The sequence below is a fragment of the Macaca nemestrina genome, chromosome 2 (genome assembly GCF_043159975.1).
Source record: "Macaca nemestrina isolate mMacNem1 chromosome 2, mMacNem.hap1, whole genome shotgun sequence".
Taxonomy (NCBI): domain Eukaryota; kingdom Metazoa; phylum Chordata; class Mammalia; order Primates; family Cercopithecidae; genus Macaca; species Macaca nemestrina.
The window spans coordinates 45,113,146-45,133,911 of NC_092126.1; the positions used below are offsets into that span (position 1 = coordinate 45,113,146).

General features: G+C 42.0%; 2 protein-coding genes across 8 annotated transcripts in view; one reads left to right on the forward strand and one right to left on the reverse strand.

Moving 5' to 3' along the window:
- The window catches only part of LOC105469998 (ATR serine/threonine kinase), a 121,371-nt gene extending 118,929 nt beyond the window's left edge, over positions 1–2,442 (reverse strand). The window contains exon 1 of the mRNA XM_011721684.2: positions 2,265–2,442. Coding sequence (XP_011719986.1) covers positions 2,265–2,323 — 59 coding nt within the window. The 5' untranslated portion in view covers positions 2,324–2,442. The remainder of the gene's footprint in view (positions 1–2,264) is intronic.
- Positions 2,443–2,575: 133 nt separating this feature from the next.
- LOC105469999 (plastin 1) overlaps positions 2,576–20,766 on the forward strand; it is a 128,735-nt gene continuing 110,544 nt past the window's right edge. For 2 of the 7 annotated variants that reach the window (XM_011721685.2, XM_011721689.3), the window contains exon 1: positions 20,277–20,427. The gene's annotated coding sequence lies outside the window, so the exon portion shown is untranslated. Of the gene's footprint in view, positions 2,734–2,753; positions 2,865–8,553; positions 8,627–19,999; positions 20,026–20,276; positions 20,428–20,588; positions 20,706–20,766 lie in introns of those variants that run through there. The other 5 variants (XM_071091062.1, XM_011721688.3, XM_071091058.1 and 2 more) reach the window with 5 other exon arrangements.

The window sequence follows — 20,766 nt, forward strand, 5'->3', positions numbered from 1 at the left end:
TAAGATTACTTGGGAAGAGAGCACAGATTAAAAGAGGGCCGAGGACATAGTCTAAAAGCACATGGGAGAACAGTCAAGAATGACTTCTAGATTTCTGTTTTGGAGAAATAAGTGAATATGGTGCCATTTACTGAGATAGCTCTACTTCAATGAATAAGAGAAAAAAAATTTTTTTTTAATTTAAAAAAAGAAAGCTTATGAAGGTTAGGACATGTGGAGAATTTGTATTGGATATGCTGACTCTTAACTACACATAGGACACTCAGTGAAACTGCCAGTATACAGTAAATATACAATTCTATAGGAGACATGATTTGGAAAAACATATTAGGAGTCATCAAATAGCAGATTATGGTTGAAGGCAGGAAAGTGGAAAGGTCATTTGGCAAGACTATGCAGAGCAGAGTGCTAACAGCAAAAAAACAATAGGACAAAATTTATCTGAGGGACTGAGGAAGAGCAGTCCATAAATTAGAACACTAGTATCTCATTTTTTTTCAGTAGTCTAATTGCCACAGTCAATTAAAGGAAAACATTTTGGAAGAAAAGGCCTTGAGAGCTTGAATCTGAAACCTAGCTCTGGTATCTGCTAGCTGTGCCTTTGGTTCTTCAACTTCTCTGACCCTTTTTCTTAAACAGTGGTAACACTTATTCCATTCTATGTCATGGACATACTATGAAAATGGATCAGCTTTTTTGATTCAAGTAGTTTTAATGAAAAAGCCATGACAATTAAAAACTATTAGACAACTCTCTATGGGTCAGTTTTTCTATTCTTTCTCTTGGAATAGCTACAAATAAATGAAAGGTAACATAAGCTCTACTGATGAACAGACTATATATAATCCAAGAACCAATTATTTTTATTAACAGGACCCACGGAGGAAGACGCAAGAGGGAAGAGAAGTATTAACCAGCTAATTCTACTTTAAAGCAAAGTGGGAAAAACATACTGAGCTTCACAGTGAGCCTGAAAGATGAAATTTGTAAACCACCTTCCTACAATGATCACTTTTCTTCATCTTCTTTTAGAGATGTAGAAGTTATTTTGTAAACTAAACACGAAGTATATTTGCCGCAGATAAAAAGTGGAAAAAATTCATACACTCAAAAATAGTGACGCAGTTAGGACAAGAATGATCCCTTCATTTATCCTCTTATGCATATATTGAAACTAGATTATTTGGATGGCCAACCAGTGGAAATGAACACAACTGCGCTGCAAAAAGAAAGAGAAGTAGCTATCCCATTGGCTTAATGTCAGCTTTGACTTTGTGTGGGAAGTTTTCAAACAGTTTAAGAAACTGGGAAGCAGTTGTTCCAACTGATAATTTAACTGCAGTAGCACCACGAGCTCATTTATTTCTTGTTCACAGGTTAGAATTAAACAAAACAAAACAAGCCCTACCGAGTCTTTAGGCCTGGTTCAGGGAAGCCTGCCTGTGTATTGAAGGGGTGTGGCAACCATCAACCCCTCTCCCTCCTTCTTTTGGTAAGATACTGGTTTTCACGAGGTTTACAGACAACAAGCATTTGCAAACCAAATATTAAATCGTCTCCAAATTTTGGCAACACTCTGTGCACGCTGAGATTTTGTGGACCCTGAGGTCTATCTCTCCAATTTCTGACTAAAACAACGGATCGGGAACTGGACGATCAATACGAAGGAGGTCACATCTTCAGTACGTACTGTGACTTCAATTCAAAGAAAAAAATTGCCTGTTCCAGCAAGTGATGTCACTTGCAGAAAATAAGAAGCGGTGATTTTCTTCCAAGGACAATTTGGGGACAAAATGTAAGGCTAAAAACCAATTCCTCCACGAGTGATCACGAAGAACAGAAACTGATGGGTCAAGTCCCTCGTCTAAGGAAAAAGATTTTCGAGAAGGAAATGAGTGTAGAAAAGTGACCAGAAAGCGATTATCAGGCACTCTTCCCTCCAGCTGCAGGAAGCAAACTCTCGGGTCGGGGCTAATTCTCGGGTCGGGGCTAACACCCACGGGCTGCTGCGGTAAATCAGGGCCAGCAGACGCCTCTCTCCCCTACGGACCGGCTTCCCGCAGGTTTGTGGCGACCGCCCCATGTCCTATCAACTGGCACTCTGAGGGAGAAGCGCCCAAATCAGCCACAGAGCATCTCCACAAGGGCCGCAGCGCGGACTTAGGGGATGCCAGCCATGGCGCGGCAGGGGAGGGGAGAGCATGTGAAACCCCAGCCGGGACCGGAGGAGGAGGATGCAGGACCCAGGCTGGGCCTACCCCTACCTGCCGAGCTCCCGCAAGGCGGGGATCATGGAAGCCAGCTCCACACCATGTTCCCCCATGCTGGGGCTGCGCGGCACTCTTCAACCACGCCGACTCGGGTTCCCGGTGTCTCCAAAGCTACCGCTGCCGGAAGAGCGCGGCGCCCGACGGAGCCTTGCGGAAGCCAAAACTCCTCCCGGAAGCCGCTACTGGCCCCGTTTGCCAGGCCCTGCGTATTTTCTGCTTAGGACCCGGGGGAAGCCGGGAAGCCGTTAGCGGGCGGGGCAAGCGGGCTGGCGCGCGTCGGTCGAATTTCCCGGGTAGCGTCGGCCTTCGTTCTCAGCACCCAGCGAGCAATGTTCGTGAAGCTTTCGTTTTGAGCGGCCAGACTCTACTGTTCTCAAGCCTGGGAGGCACAGCGAAGCAACATCCCCGGATCGGGGGAGAATAGGGCTTGAGGGCCGCCAGCCCAGACTCTCGCTTCACAAATGTGAGAACGATGACAGCGAGTAAAGGCCAAGAGTAGACTCCAGGTTTCCCCAGAGTAACGCTCTCACATTTTAAAAGTTCCTCAGTTTCCCACCACTCTTGTCCCTCTTTCTGAGAGATACAGGCCAAAAGGTGGGCTCTCCCTGTTTTTTTCCTTCTAAGCATTCTTTTTCAACTTGAAGTCACTCTTAGGTTTCCTTGAGGACCCTACCAACCTTTAATATTTAAAAATGGGGTTGGTTTATATTTGTGTCTCATCAAATCAGCAGCAGTACTATGTGTGGAAATGCCACCATTACGGGCATCCACAACCTGTGATTTAATTTTTAAAGTAAAGCAATGGGTTTTGGCAATACACATTTTCTAGCTCAATTTATTGGAAAGATGATCACTATAAGAGATTGTTGACATGTCGAAGTTAGGTAGTTAATCACTCAAAGTCATGCAGTATGTTTACATTTGTTCTTTGGTACATGAGGATAGTTAACTGATACAGTATCTTTTTAAAAAGTGATGTAATGACAGCCAAATATGCTCTTGCCTCAAGAACTTTCCATTTGCTGTACTCTGCCTTGAACGCCATTCTGTCATTGCCCCTTTTCCTTCATGTGTTTGCCAAAATAACACCAAAGAGCTTCATATAGACTAACATATATACACACTCTCTCTCGCCCTCTTTTTTTTTTTGTTAGAGACATTGTCTTACTCTGTTGTCCAGGTTCTAATGCAATGAATGTTGCAATCATAGCTTACTGCAGCCTAAACCTCCCAGGCTCAAGCGATTCTCTCACTTCAGCCTGGGCTCAATTGATCCTCCTGCCTCAGCTTCCTGAGTAGCTGGGACTACAAACATGCCACAACTCCTGGCTAATTATTTTTTGTAGAGACAAGGTCTTGCTATGTTGCCCAGGCTGGTCTCAAACTCTTGGCCTCATGCGATCCTCCCACCTCGGCCTCGGCCTCCCAAAGTACTAGGATTAGAGGTGAGAACCACCACACCCGGACATACTATGTTGTTGTTTCTCTTCAGTTACAATGTAAGCTCCTGGAGAGCAAGGTCTTGTCTATTTTGTTAACTATCAGATACCCAGGACCTAAAACAGTGCCTGGCACATAGGTGGTATTCAGTAAACATTTGTTGAATGAATCACTGAATGTTTTAGTAGAAAGGACACGGGATTGGGAGTTACAGTCCCTACACAAGTTCTCATTCCATCTGCTAGAAACTGTATGTCCTCAGTAAAGTTACGTAATCTCTTAGTACTTCCATTTTTTCATCTGTAAAATGGGATTAATAATGTCTACCTCACAAGACTACAGCAAAGATTAAATAAGAGGTGGTAAAGTCATAAAGTGGCATATAATTTCTTAGTTAAAATGAATGAATTATACCACATTTGCCAACGATGAATCCTGAAAACTATGTTGATTGAAAAAGCAAATTCAAAGATATACAAAACAGTGTCATATCATTTATATACAATCTTAAAACCACAATACAATGCTTTGTGTTTGTTATGTATACAAATATGTATGATAAAAGTATGAAAACATGGTTGGCAGAGATAGATATCAACTCCAGGATAGTTGCACCTGTGGAAGGGAGAGAAGGGAATGAAATGATGAAGCTTCAACATATCACTAAGGGTTTTCTTTTGGTAGAATTTAAATTAATTATTATTGAATCAAAATTTAATGTTATATTTGGGTGGATGTTATATTACTATTTGTATCTGCATAGCTAGGATATTCCAACATGTATTTAAAAAAAAAATAGCTCCTTCCTCTCTTGCAAGATGGTGGGGAAAAAGTTGAGAAGCTAGATACCAAGGAGAAAAAACCTGAAGCCAAGAAGGCTGATGCTAGTGGCAAGGTTAAAAAGGGTAACCTCAACTGGGTGCGGTGGCTCACACCTGTAATCCCAGCACTTTGGGAGGCTGAGGCAGGCAGATCACCTGAGGTCAGGAATTTGAGACCAGCCTGGCTAACATAGTGAAACTTCGTTTCTACCAAAAATACAAAAAATTAGTTGGGTGTGATGGTGGGCGCCTGTAATCACAGCTATTCGGAAGGCTGAGGCAGGAGAATCACTTGAACCCAGAGGCGGAGGTTGCAGTGAGCTGAGATCGCACCATTGCACTCCAGCTTGGGCAACAAGAGCGAAACTCCGTCTCAAAAAAAAAAAAGGTAACCTCAAAGCTAAAAAGCCAAAGAAAGGGAAGCCCCACTGCAGCCGAAATCCTGTTGTCATCAGAGGACTTGGCAGATATTCCCAGTCTGCTATGTCAAAAAGTCCAGGTACGAGAGGAAGTACTCAGCTACTAAATCCAGAATTGAAAAGAAAAAGAAGAAAGTCCAGAATTGAAAAAGGAAAAGTTTCTTGCCATTGCTACAAACCCAGTTGGTGGCAACAAGAATGGTGATACTTTTTGTGAAGTAAACTTCAGAAAACGCCTAGATCCTTCAAAGAGGTACCTCGAAAGCTGTTGTTGAACCACAGGAAAAACAAACAGAAACACCTCAGCACAGAGAAAACTGCAAACTAGCTTCTCTCCTGGGATCATTCTGCTCATGCTCACTGGGCACCACAGAGGCAAGAGGCTGGTTTTAGTGGAGCAGCTGAGGAGTGGCTTATTAATTGTGACTGGACCTCTGGTCCTTATTCAGGTTCTGTGGAGAATACACCAGAGGTCATCACAAAATTGAAATCAGTAATGTGAAAATTCCAAAACATCTTACCAATGCTTGCCTCAAGAAGATGGTGCTACAGAAGCCCAAATACTGGCAAAGTGACATCGTCAACACAGAAAGAGAGTAATAGAAGATTACAGAGCAATGGAAGGTTGATCAGAAAGCTCTGGACTCGTGGCCAGGTGTGCTAGCTCACGCCTGTTACCCCAACACTTTGGGAGGCTGAGGCAGGTGGATCACTTGAGGTCAGGAGTTCAAGACCAGCCTGCCAACATGATGAAACCCCATCTCTACTAAAAATACAAAAATTAGCCTGGCGTGGTGGTGGGCACCTGTAATCCCAGCTGCTGGGGAGGCTGGGGCAGGAGAACCACTTGATCCTGGGAAGCAGAGTTTGCAGTGAGTGGAGATTGCACCACTGCACTCCAGCCTGGGTGACAGAGCAAGACTCCGTCTCAAAAAAAAAAAAAAAAAAAAAAAAAAAAAATTAGAAAGTTGTGGACTCGTAAATGTTATCAAAAATCAAAGCTATTCCTCAGCTCCAGGGCTACTTGCAATCTGTGTTTGTCCTGGTGAATGGAGTTTATCCTAGCAAACTGGTGTTCTAAATTTCTTACCAAGAACCTAATTAAATAACTGATGCATTTAAAAACTAAAATAAGTGTACTTTTAAACTTAAATAGCATATCTGAAAAATAGTTTAAAAATATATTTTTAGAACATAGGAAGAAAGATTGTAAAAATTAGAATGCTATCTGGAAGGCAATAGCTGAATAGCATGGTAGTTCTAAAAAGCAGTATAAACCTGCAAACCTTATAAATAGTAGAGCCTTGGGAATCCCATTTAATTCAAAAAGTCATTTTGTGCAAGATATTGGGTTAGGTACTTCTGTGGCAGATAAAAAGATGAGGAAGATGAAGTTAATTTCAGCCAGGCATGGTGGCTCACACCTATAGTCCCAGCTACTTGGGAGGCTGAGGTAGGAGGATGGCTTGAGCCAAGGAAACCAGGGTTGCAGTAAGCCACGATCTCGCCACTACATTCCAGCCTGAGCAACAGAGCCAAATCCTGTCTCAGAGGGGGAAAAAAAAGTTAATTTCAGGTAATGCACAATTTGTGGATACAGAAAGGATGTAATGAGAACATAGACAAGAGCAAAGCGAAATCCAGTGAATGCTAGGAGAGGGATATAAACAGTATGTATTGGAAAAATAGAGGACACAATCTACTTCAGTGGAAAGAAGAGGTGGATCAGGAAGGAGCTCAAGGAGAAGGTGTCACCATATCTGAGATTGGACTTAAAGGATGAGGAGGAATTTAAGAGACAAAAATTGGGGAGAAGGAATATATTCTAACTAGAGGCAGCAATATAAGCAAAAAGCATAATGAGGGAGGGACACGGTCCCCTTCGGCTGGTATGAGGGAACATTTAGAGTAGTCTGAAACATTTGTACAGACTTCAGTAAGTAGTGGAGAGGCTCTGGGAGATTTTATATAAAGAGTGATGGTCAAAGCTACACTTGAATCTGGCAGGAGGGTGTAGGACAGAATAAAAGGAGAGTAGCAGGTCATTTAGAGAAATCAAACATCTGTAGCAGTATTTTAACAAATGAGTGTTGATTCAAGAAGTCAGCATTCCAAGTAGACATCCTCCCTCTAGTAACTCATGTATTATCCAGGCTGGTTCCATTTCTACACCTTCTACTCAGCCCTAAACCTACATATACTATACTCTCTGTCCTGTTTGCCCTCCCACCCCTTAAGTGCCTCTCACCAGAGTCACCCATGACTTTCATATGTCTGTTGACAGTTCTTGAATTTGACCTTTTAGCAGCATTTGACAATACAGACCAGCAGTCCCCAACCTTTGTGGCACCAAGGACCAGTTTTGTGGAAGATAGTTTTTCCATGGACAGGGAGGTGGAGGGATGTTTTCGGGATGATTCAAACACATTACATTTATTTTGCACTTTTTATTATTACATTGTAATATATAATAACTCACCATAATGTAGAATCAGTGGGAGCCCTGAGTTTGTTTTTCTGCAACTAGATGGTCCCATCTGGGGTAATGGGAGACAATGAGAGATCGTCAGGCATTAGATTATCATAAAGAGCGTGCAACCTACATCTGTCGCATGTGCAGTTCACAATAGGGTTTGCACTTCTATGAGAATGTAATGCCTTGCTGGTCTGACAGGAGGCTGAGCTCAGGCGGTAATGCCAGTGATGGGGAGCTGCTGTGAATAGAGGTGAAGCTTCACTTGCTTGCCCTCCACTCACCTCCTGCTGCGTGGTCCAGTTCCTAACAGGCTACTGGCCAGTACTGTGGCCCAGGGGTTGGAGACCCCTAATGTAGACCACTCCTGCTTTCTTGGAAAGCTTTCTTTGGACTCCATGACTCTTTCTTAACAACACTTCTTTGCCATTCCCTTTACTGTTGGTATTCCTCAGGATTCTGACTTAGGTTCTTTTCTCTTTTTTATTATTTCATTCACACTCAAGGCTTCAGTTAACTTTCCCTCTGCTGTTCACTCCAAAATTCATTGCTCTTCCCTTATCTCTCTCCAAGATTTATATTTCCTATGTCTATCTCCCTACTGAATATTTTCCCTTCTGCATTTCCCAGGCACTTTATTTTGTTTAACTTTTTGTTATGGGGACTTTCAAATAGATATAAAAGTAGACACAATAAGGAACTCCTTTATGCCCATCACCCAATCAATGATTATCAGCTATCAGCATATGGTTAGTCTTTGTTTCATCTATAACCACCTTTCTCATTTTCTCTCTCCTCAGTTGGATTAAAGAAAAGTCTAGACATTATATAAATTTATCTGCAGATACTTCAGTTTATATCTTTAAAAGATAAGGACTAGATTCTATCTCCTAAATATCAAACCCATCCACTTTCCCCCAAATTCCCTTACCACCATTCTAGTTTTAGACCATTATCACCTCTTGCCTAAATTACTTCAACAGGCTTCTAGCTTGCCTATCTGCCTTTGGGCTTGTTTTTCTCTAACCCATTCTCCATCATTGAGGGGGAGGGAGTCTCCCAGACCTTTTCTTTTTCCTGAAATGAGTCTCACTCTATCACCCAGGCTGGATTGCAATCACTTGATCTTGGTTCACTGCAACCTCTGCCTCCTGGATTCAAGCCATCCTCCCACCTCAGCTTCTCAAGTAGCTGGGATGACAGGTGCGTGCCACTATGCCCAGCTAATTTTTGCATTTTTAGTAGAGATGGGGTTTTACCATATTGGCCAGGCTGGTCTTGAACGCCTGACCTCAAGTGACCCGCCCACCTTGGCCTCCCAAGTGCTGGAATGCTGGAACTATAGGAGTGAGCCACTGTGCCTGGTAATCTCCCAACTTTTTTTTTTTTTTTTTTTTTTTTTAAGATAGAGTCTCACTTGCTGGAGTGCAGTGGCACAATCTCGGCTCACTGCAACCTCCGCCTCAGGGATTCAAGCCATTCTCATGCCTCAGCCTCCTGAGTAGCTGGGATTACAGCTACTGTAATCCCAGTGTGTGCCACCACGCCTGGCTAATTTTTGTATTTTCAGTAGAGACAGGTTTCGCCATGTTGGCCAAGCTGGTCGGGAGCTCCTGGCCTCATGTGATCTGCTGCCTTGGCCTCCCAAAGTGCTGGGATTACAGGCAGGAGCCACCATATCCAGCCAATTCTTAATTTTTGTGGGTATATAGTAGGTTTATATATTTTATGGGGTACATAAGCTATTTTGATACAGGCACACAATGTGTAATAATCACATCAGGGTAAATGGGGTATCCATCACCTCAAGCATTTAGCCTTTGTGTTACAAACAATCCAATTATACTCATTTAAAAATGTACAATAAATGCTCGACTGTAGTCACCCTGTTCTGCAATCAAATACTAGATATTTTTTCTTTTTTCAAAGTCTCATCTGTTGTCCAGGCTGGACTGCAGTGGCATGATCTTGGTGCACTGCAGCCTTGGGCTTCCAGGCTCAAGTGATTCTCCCACCTCAGCCTCCTAAGTAGCTGAGACTACAAGCGCACACCACCACACCTGGCTAATTTTTATGCTTTTTGTAGAGACGGGGGTTTTGCCATGTTGCCTAGGCTGGTCTTGAACTCCTGGGCTCAAGTGATCAGCCTGCTTTGGCCTCCTGAAGTGCTAGGATTACAGGCTCAAATACTAGATCTTATTCTATCTAACTATATTTTGTAGCCATTAACCATCGCTACCGCACACCCATCACCCCCACTACCCTTCCCAGCCTCTGGTAACCGTCATTTTACTCTCTATCTCCATGAGTTAAATTGTTTTTATTTTTGGCTCCCACAAATAAGTGAGAACATGTGAAGTTTGTCTTTCTGTGCCTGGCTTAATTCACTTAACATAATGACCTCCAGTTTCATCCCTGTGGTTGCAAATAACAGGATCTCATTCATTTTTTATGGCTGAATACTACTCCGTTGTGTACATGTACCACATTTTCTTTATCCATTCGTCTGTTGATGAACACTTAGGTTGCTTCCAAATCTTGGTTATTGTGAATAGTGCTGCAATAAACATGGGAGTGCAGTTATCTCTTCGATAAACCAATTTCCTTTCTTTTGGGTATATACCTAGCAGTGGGATTGCTGAATCATATGGTAGTTCTAGTTTTAGTTTTTTGAGGCACCTCCATGCTGTTCTCCATAGTGGTTGTACTAATTGACATTCTCACCAACAGTGTACAAAGATTCCCTTTTCTCCACATCCTTGCCAGCATTTGTTATCCAACTTTTAAAAAATTATTCAGTAGTACTGTTGAAAATTTTAAAATGTATGTCCTAATATGTGCACATTTTTATTAACCATATATATTTAGTTCTTCATCCTAATGTACATGAAATTCATGATAATGTAAATTTGAACATAATACAACTGTCAATTGATTTCTGCGTTCCTGTCAGCCCTCTTTTTATCATTTGCGGAGAGGGAGCGTGGAGGAGAGGGTGAGGCAGGAAGTAGAGTGGTTGGTGTGGATGGGTCCCAGTGTCCCTGGTATTTCCTAAGCCCAGTGTCCCAGATCAAGTTGACAAAGGGGCATCAGTCAATGTTCTGGAATTCCAGTGAGCCATATGTATAGAATTGTCCCCATTCATGATTAAACGCGAGTGTGGAAAATGACCACCAGGTGGTACTACAATCCAGTTGAGACTAAGATGGACTTGGTTCTCAGCCAGAGGCCCAAACTCCTGGTTGGTTAGCTATGCAAGTTCCAACATAGTGCACCAGTTTTACAAGTTCCTTTCTACATCTGAATGAACTTCAGTGGACATCTCTTGGCACACACACATTCAATAATACGCATTGTTAACAAGCTTCTAGATGATGCTGATGTTGTTTGGAGTTGTTCTACACAGTAGTCAGAGCAACCTTTTTTTTTTTTTTTAAGATGGAGTCTCGCTCTGTCGCCCAGGCTGCAGTGCGCTGGCGCGATCTCCGCTCACTGCAAGCTCTGCCTTCCGGGTTCACGCCATTCTCCTGCCTCAGCCTCTCGAGTAGCTGGGACTACAGGCGCCCGCCACCGCGCCCGGCTAATTTTTTGTATTTTTAGTACAGATGGGGTTTCACCGTGGTCTGGATCTCCTGACCTCGTGATCCGCCCGCTTCGGCCTCCCAAAGTGCTGGGATTACAGGCGTGAGCCAGCGCTCCCGGCAACCTTTTTAAAACCCAAAGACCATGCCATTTCCCTTCTTTAATAGCTTGGCTATGTATAGAATATTGTCAGACATAGATTGAGGGTAAAAGGGGGCACATGTCTGTTAGTTTTCTTTGGGTAAAGCCTCAAATAATAGACAACGTAACCACAAGCCAACATTCTGAAACCTAATAGTGCAGAATAAATGATCCAGTACGGCCACACTGTCCCATTGAGTAGAAACACTGCAAAAACCCATTACAAAAAAAAAAAAAAAAAAAAAAAGCGGTTATAAAGTAACAAAATATTTAAGAAACTTAAAAGTAAGCCATTTGGTTTCCTATTCCTGTGGCAGTTTCACATCTACTAAGACTGTGTTATAGAACTAACATTCCACTGTGTTTGGAGACAATTCAGCAATAAGGACATGGACTACTTCTTTATGTTTCCAAGAGATTTCTATTTCAGTAGTGAATTATTGTCATTTTCATTGCTAGGTCCTGAGTATGACCCTAAGATTATGTAAAATATATTGGAATAGTATGATTATTAGTATTTGCGATTACTATTTTTACTTTTCTGAAAATACTTTCATCTGCTATTATCCTCCAAGTAGCTCTGTAAGTAAAATGCAGAGAGGTTTCAGAGTTCTCAAAATTGAACATGCATCAGAATCACCTGGAGAAATTCTGACTCAATCAGTCTGAAAGGAAACTCAATAATTCGCATTTTTAACAAGCTGCTAGGTGCTATCACTGCTGGTCCACTGCCCACACTTTGAGTTAACACTGTTTTTGGGTAGTGGTTCTTAACTTTGGCTACACATTGAAATTATGTGGATGGGAAGATTTTTTAAAAGCATCTGGGGACTCCCAGAGATTCTGATTTGATTGGTTTGGGTTAAGGCACTTACATGTATGTATATGCGTTTTTCTACTTACCAACAAGTTCAAGCATCTACTCATGTCTATTAATTTTTTGGATTACCTTTTTTTGGTAAATTACCTGTTTATAACTTTATCAGTTTTAATTTGGTTGTGTCTTTTTTATTGATTTATACAAACATTTTAACATATTATGAATTAAACCTTTTCTGATTTATATCTGAGAATATTATATCTTAGTCTGTCACTTGGCTCTTATATAGGAATTTTAATTTTTATTATATCAAATCTACCCATCGTTTCCTTTATGCCTTCTGGATTTTCATCTTGCTTAGGAAGGCTAACCACAAGATTTAAAATGTTCCTTTATACTTTTCCCTAATATTTTTATACTTCAGTTTCCTAGTATTCATTTTCCTGTTTATCTACAAATCATTTTTGAAACAAGATCAGACAACTCATTTCCCAGACAGATAGTTCATATGTTGGTATTGAAGTCCCTTCTGCCACTTTTAGAATAAAGGGATTTGTTAAGGGATCTAGATGATATACAGAATCTTTGAGAAAAACAGACTTCATCATGAGTATTCAAGAACTCCCCAAATTACTCGTCCAGGCAGCTGCTAACTCTGAAAGGATCAGGACGCTGCAGAATTAGGAATCTGCCCAAAGGGGTTCATGCCCTTCCTCTCTCTTCATGTAATACAAATTTGAATCAGTCTTGCTTGACTTGGTAAAACCTAAATTATTTTTGGAACCATAGCTACAAGTGAATGTGGAAAATACTGGTTTTGGCTTTCCAGGAAGGCATCCAAGAAGAGAGTTGGTTAATTCATGCATGGTATCTGTTACTATGTCACTGACTAGTCCATCAGTTTCCTGTATTTTGAAATGCCGTTATTTTCATAAATACATCATAGATATATTTAATGAAAAGATATTTGGGGACAATCAGCAGCCTTTGCCAGACCCCATAGCTCTTTTATAATTTACCATCTGTTTCAGTTAATGTGGTATAAGATCTTACTTTCTTCCAAATGAGGAAGGGCAAGGTGTAGGGGGAGGGTGGAGAATGTAGAAAATTGCCTCAGGGTACCCTTATAGGCCCTAAAGCCATTTTTTTCTGCCACTGCTTGTTGGGGTGACATCATTCTGGGATAATTGGCCAGCTTGAGTTTCCAGTTACTAATCTATGTCTATTCTGAAACCCAGAGCATTTATTTCATTTTTTAATTTCAGCTATCATATAATATATATCATATATATCTCATATATCATATGTATCATATATCTCTCATATATATATATATATATATTTTTTTTTTTTTCCTAACAGGGTCTCTGTCACCCAGGCTGGAGTGCAGTGGTGCAATTATGGCTCACTGTAGCCTCAATGTCCTGGGCTCAAGTGATCGTCCCACCTCAGCCTCCCAAGTAGCTGGCTGGGACTACAGATGTGTGCCACCATGCCTAGGTAATTTTTTTTTTATTTTTGAGATGGAGTCTCGCTCTGTCGCCCAGGCTGGAGTGCAATGGCGTGATCTCGGCTCACTGCAACCTCCACCTCCCGGGTTCAAGTGATTCTCCTGCCTCAGCCTCCTGAATAGCTGGGATTACAGGCATGCACCACCATGACTGGCTAATTTTTGTATTTTTAGTAGACACAGTGTTTCACCATGTTGGCCAGGCTAGTCTCAAACCCCTGACCTCAAGTGATCCACCTGCCTCAGCCTCCCAAAGTGCTGGGATTATAGGCGTTAGCCTCCGTGCCTGGCTTCCCAGCTAATTTTTGTATTTTTGTAGTGATGAGGGTTTAGCTATGTTGCCCAGGCTGGCCTCAAGCTCCTAAACTCAAGTGATCTGTCTGCCTCGGCCTCCCAAAATGCTGGAATTACAGGCGTGAGCCACCATACCCAGCCTCAGTTATCAAAATTTTAAATTTCCAAAAATATAGTCAAAGTTTTTGTACATAGGACATCTTCTCATGTTTCTCTGAAGATATTAATTATACATTTCAAATGTCTTCTTCTGATTGTTCTCTAGCTTTGTTTTCTCTAATGATAATTGTAAAAATGTTGCCTCTCTCATGGTGACTTTTTTTCAAATGTGTGATAATGTGTTAGCTGTCTGTTCAATTTTATATTTTAGAATCTCTCTTCCTTTTGCCTTTTTATTTACAGTAGCTGTTCTTTGCCAATTTTGTGTAGGGAACAGCACTTAAAAGATAAGGGTGTGTGGGAGCTCATCTTCAAAGTGTGGAAGACTGGTGTTCTTCCTGGTGGTCTGTTGCTTTCTGGGCCACAATTTAGAACCAGCTGGAGAGGAGAAAGTGGTTGACCAGCCTAGCTACTCTAAATCTGTCATTCTAATTACTCTCCCTGACCATTGTCTCAGTACCCTGCTCCCTAAATCTTGATCTGTTAACTGTGAGTTTGTACATCCTCTCTCCAACTACTCCTACTTTTGCCTTTAGCAGATTCCTCCATATGATTTGAGCTGCATTTTCCTTCCATTTTGTTTTTCTGAGATTTTATCTGTCTGCATTCCATCTTTTCTCAACATTTCTGTTTGTCGATGGCAATTTTGTTTGTTTGTTTGTTTCTAGGATTTCACCATGTTGACCAGGCTGGTCTCGAACTCCTGAGCTTAGGTTGATCCACCCGCCTTGACCTCTTAAAGTGCTGGGATTACCCGCGTGAACCACCAGGCCCAGCCTTCTTTTACTTTTTTTTTTTTTTTTTCTGAGATGGAGTTTTGCTCTTGTTGCCCAGGCTGGAGTGCAATGGCGTGATCTTGATCAGTAGCTGGGATTACAGGCATGTGCCACCACGCCTGGCTAATTTTGTATTTTTAGTAGAAGGAGAAACATGGTTTCTCCATGTTGGTCAGGTTGGCCTTGAACTCCCAACCTCAGGTGATCCGCCTGCCTCGGCCTCCCAAAGTGCTGGGATTATAGGTGTGAGCCACCACACCCAGCCTTTACTTTTTAAAAGTATCTCCTGGCTGGGCTCTGTGGCTCATGCCTGTAATCCCAGCACTTTGGGAGGCCGAGGCAGGCGGATCACTTGAGCTCAGGAGTTCCAGACCAGACGGGGCAACATGGTAAAACTCTGTACAAAAAATACAAAAATTAGTGGAGCATGGTGGTGCATGCCTGTAGTTCCAGCTACTCAGGAGGCTGAGGCAGGAAGATCAATCGAGCCCCAGAGGTGGAGGCTGCAGTGAACCATGTTCCTGCCACTGCACTCCAGCCTGGGTGACAGAGAGAGAGCCTGTGTCTCAAAAATAAATAATAATTAAAATAAACAAATAAAATTATCCCCTTTATCATTTCATGAGATTTTAGGTGGTAGGTGGGTGTAGGTGTGTGTGCTTTGTTGGCTATTTTGATCTTATCTGTGTTAGATCAAAACTGTGTGTGTGTGTTAAATTGTGTGTGTGTGTGTGTGTGTGTGTGTGTGTGTGTGTGTATGCATGAGAGAGAGAGAGTTTTGCCCTGTTTTTTGGACTTATTTCTCATATTATTGTTTTCTTCTCTAAATGATTTATCACAAATTCAGAGTCGAAATGAATACTGAATCTCCCATCCAAGTACTAACCAGGTCTGACCCTGCTTGGCTTCCGAGATCACACGAGATCAAGAGTGTTCAGGGTGGTACGGCCACAGACTGAATATTGAATCTTAGTCTTTCTCACATATGTTTTTTTCCTCTACTCTCTTTGTTCTGGAAAACATAAAACCAGGCAAATAAAATAAATATGGTCACATCACACTTGCTGGTATCATTCAGAATGCACCTACTTTTTCTAAAATTGATTGTAAAATTGGTGCCTATATAGTAGTTGATTTCAGGATGCTGATCAGGGCTGGGTGGCAGTGGGGTGTTGTGGTTATAAGCATGTTAGAAACCATCAGGCTCTGGGGAATGAACTAATATTAGCCACATTCACAGAGACTAAATGTTATAACTTTACAGGGACCAGTATTGTAAATAGCAGAAAACTGGAGTTGAATCCTGGTTCTTCCATTTGCTGGTTTTTTTTGTTTGTTTGTTTGTTTTGAGACAAGGTCTCACTCTGTCACCCAGGCTGAAGTGCAGTTGTGCGATCTCAACTCACTGCAACCTCCGCCTCCCTGCTTCAAGAGATTCTCCTGCCTCAGTCTCTCAAGTAGCTGGGACTACAGGCACATGCCACCACACCCAGCTAATTTTTGTACTTTTTGGTAGAGATGAGGTTTCACCATGTTGGCCAGGCTGTTCCTGAACTCCTGACCTCAAGTGATCCACCTGCCTCGGCCTCCCAAAGTGTTGGTATGAGCCAGCGTGCCCGGCCCACCATTCCCACTTGAGTTGGAATCCTGGTTCCGCCATTCGCTTTCTTTGTTACCTATTATTACTGAATCTGCACTTTTGTCCTCATGAATATTAAATGAAATAAACAATGTGAACTTCTTGGCACAGGAGCTAGTACATAGAAGACATGGAATAAATATTAGCAATGATAATGAAGATTATAATGGCAGTAATCACTAGAGCTCTGCTTTTTTGGTAGCCCTCTCAGTATCAATGAGCCTGGAAAAATAAATTAATAGTTCACATGGATCCTTGGAAACTGTGAAATTAGCAAAGATTGTCTTTATACAAAATATATTTTAAAAATGTAGTTGTAATTATTTAGTCTTTAGTTGTGTTATCATGGGAAAAATAACATTTTGTACTTCAATTTTCTCACCTATAAATTGAGGATAATTTCATAGGGTTGGCATGGACATTCAATGAGTAAATACTGTAAATGTTTAAAATGGTGACTACCCAGTAGCAGTTCAATTTTTTTTTTTTTTTTTGTCAGATAGGGTCTTATTCTGCTACCCAGGCTGGAGTACAGTGTAGTGAATACAGCTCACTGTAGCCTCAGACTCCTGGGCTCAAGAGATCCTCCCATCTCAACCTCCAGAGAAGCTGGGACCACAGGCACATGCCACCACACCTGGCTAATTTTAGTTTTTTTTTGTTTTTGTTTTTGTTTTTTTGTAGAGACGGGGTTTTGCCACATTGTCTAGGCTGGTCTTGAACTCCTGAGCTCAAGTGCCCTTTCCACCTTGGCCTCCCAAAATGCTGGCATTACAGGCATGTGCCACCATGCCCTGCTTTATCCTTGTTTTATTTTTAGTTGGTGATTTTTTATATTATTATTTTGAAAAGCACCCCCCAGCTTAAAAGATGTTTTTTTCAACCAACAGTTGGAATACATGATTAGATATAATTTATGTGATAAGCAAATATTTAAATTAAGACTATTCTAGAAAAATTGGAACATATGGTTATTATAACTACAGTGTACATTTTAAACTAGTTTAAAAACCTTTGTATATATTTTTTCTCATTGCTCTGCAATCCAAAGAACAGTGTACACTTTTGATTACCAGAATACTTAGGTCCACCAAGTATACCATCTCTTTGTGAATTCTTACTACCTGATGCTATTACTTCAATTGTTTTCAAACGATTGCTCTTTTAATTATCAATGACAGCTGGGTATGGTGGCTCACACCTGTAATCTAAGCACTGTGAGAGGCCGAGGCAGGTGGATCACCTGAGGTTAGGAGTTCGAGACCAGACTGGCCAACATAAAGAAACTCCATCTCTACTAAAAATAAAAAAATTAACTAGGTGTGGTGGTGTGCACCTGTAATCCCAGCTACTCGGGAGGCTGAGGTAGGAGCATCTCTTGAACCTGGGAGGCAGAGGTTGCAGTGAGCTGAGGTCATGTCACTGAACTCCAGCCTGGGCAACAGAACGAGACTTAGTCTCAAAAAAAAAAAAAAAATAAAAAATTATCAGTGAATCCCTTTTATCAAATAAGATTTCACAAGATACTACAATGTGTAAGCAGTCTGGGTTAGGGTCCTTGATCCAGAGCCCTGTGCTTTTTTCTCTCCATGAAACCCAGGGCTCCTGGAAATACAGTTTGAATACCTGATTTCTCATTGATAGTGATACAATCAGTTAAGCAGATAACAATTTTCTTTATATAATTATTACACACTGGTTGTGCATTTCTTTTTTCTTTCTTTTTTTTGAGACGAAGTCTTGCTCTGTCGCCCAGGCTAAAGTGTAGTGGCTTGATCTCGGCTCACTGCAACCTCTGCCTCCTGGGTTCAAGCGATTCTCCTGTCTCAACCTCCTGAGTAGCTGGGATTACAGGCGCCCACCACCACGCCCGGCTAATTTTTGTATTTTTAGAAGAGACGGGGTTTCACCATGTTGCTCAGGCTGGTCTCGAACTCCTGACCTTAGGTGATCTGCCCACTTTGGCCTCCCAAAGTGCTGGGATTACAGGCGTGAGCCACTGTGCCAGGCCCTGGTTGTGCATTTCTAATGATATACTCTAGTTAGTATTTTACACTTAGAAACACTTTTGGGAAACAGTTTTATTAATGGTATATTTACAAATCATATCTTAGGGTTGGCTGCTTTTACAGAGGGTTGTTACAGACATTTTATATGGATTATTTTTTGCTCCGTTTACAGAGTATGACTTTTTATTTTACCTTCCCCAAGTCAGGTTATACCATATTTAGAATCTACATTTCCTCATGAACTTGCCCTGGTCAATATTACCACGAAATAAACAGATTATAAGAGTATTTCATGAAAAAAGTGTTTTCTTATCAAACTTATTGGTGAATAATTTACATACATTTTTCATGTTTAAAGTGTACAATTTAGCGATGACAGTTGCATACACCTGTGAAATTGTCACTACCATCAAAACAGAAAATTTCCATCGTCCCCCTCCAAAAATATTTTTTCTGCTCATTTGCAGTTTATCCTTCCCTCCACTCCTGGCTCCAGGCAATTACTAATCTGGTTTTTGTCATTAAAGGTTAGTTTGTACTTCATATAAGTGGGATTATTCAGTATGTTTTGTCTCTAGTTTCTTCAACTCAGCATACCGATTTTGAGAGTTATCCATATTGAGTCCTGGGTGAGAGAATATTTCTTCTTTTTTATCGTTGAGTAGTATTGCATTGTATAAATATACCACAATATGTTTTTTCATTTACATGTTGATGGACAGTTGGGTTACTTCTGCTTTGGGGCTTTTGTGAAAAACAGCTGCTATGAGCATTCCTGTTCAAGTTTTTGTGTAAGCATATGTTTTACTTTCTCTTGGATAACATCTAGGAATGAAATGGCTGGGTCATATGTTAGATGCATGTTTACTTTTTAAATAACTATTTTGCTTTATTTTGTGAGAACTTACTTAACTCCCCCTGCATATCTAGATAAGTATCAGATAAGGATACTAAATTTACCAGAGTCTCTAGGTGGCAGGTGGGAAAAATCAGATAAGAGTCCTAAATTTACCTGAGTCTGTAGGTGGCAGGTGGGAAAAATTCCTTATCTTCCCTCTCTGTGGCCCACCTACTTGCATAGTTCATTGCTCGTCCAAATTCTTTGGGTTCTTAAAATAATTTCAATTTCACTTTTATTTCTATTGTTACCATCTCAAGGTTGGTTGGGTGCCTATTCCGTATTGAATATTGTGCTAGGCGCAGAAGGGGCACGTGGGACTTTGAGTTAAAGGGGCAGCAAAACCTTGTTCTGTTCTCTGGACTGAGTTGGACAGACCACAACTACGGATTATGCTTCAGGCAAAGTATGTGAGAACTCTTGAGGCAGCATTCCACTTACTTGACTCACATGCGAGAGAAAATATCCCACTTTTGTTTGTGTGGGCTTTCGTTATATATTTATTTTAATCAGGTGTGGCTGTTAAATGACAAGCAAGCAATACGTGAAACAAACGAAAAAAAAGAGAGAGAGTGAGTAGGGGAGAGAAGCAAGTCTTCTTTAGTAACGTATACCCTCTCTTTTGACCTGCAGGTCCCAAAGTGTGGTACCCAGACTAGTAGCACCAGTTTTCGCTGAGGACATGTTAGAAATGGGAACTGTCGCGCTACGCTCCAGACCTAACTGAATCGGAAACTCTGGGTTTGGGATCTGTGATTTTAAAAAGCTCTCCAGGTGATTCTGATCCACGCTCAAGTTTGAGAACCGCTGTGCTAAACTCATTCCCAGGGTGTAGGTGGTCATCTTTAGACTTGGGTAACTGTAGGGGGTAGAGATAACGTTGCCGCAGCGCCCATCCACCTCTCCCCATCCACGCTCCCAGCGCCTGCAACTCGTCTTTCACCCTTAGCCTGAACCCAGGCTCTGGGCTTCCCTTTCCTTCCCCCTGGGAGCCGCAGGCAAAACGTGGCAAGTGGATTCAGAGTTTGCGGGCCCGGGTGCCGGCCGAGCATGCGCAGTGGCGCGAGCGCAGCGGCTGCGCGGGCGCGGAGAGGTAGCCGCAGAGTAGACCTGCAGGTACTTGGATCTCCAGTGGGAGCTGCGCTCTCTAGGGCAGGACGGCGGCGGCGGCGGCAGGTACGCGGGGGTGGGGATAGGGCCCAAAAGGAAGGCTGGACAGACAGATGGAAAGCGAAGCGTTACTCCTTTCGGGGCGCGCGGAGGCTCGGGGGCAGTCTCTCCGGGTCCCCTCGCTCGCCTCTCATCTCCCGGCTGTGCAGTGCGGCGCCCACCGTCCTCCGGGCGCGCTTCTGCCCGGTCCGGGCAGGCAATGCCCGCAGGTGTTAAATCGCGTATTTATGCTGCTTAAACAATAATCCTGTTAACTGAATTGTGATTCCCTGCATTGAAGTAAGGTATTTCATTAAGTTTTCTGTTTTCAACTTTGGGTGGCTGCCGGTGAGGCTTTCTGATCCA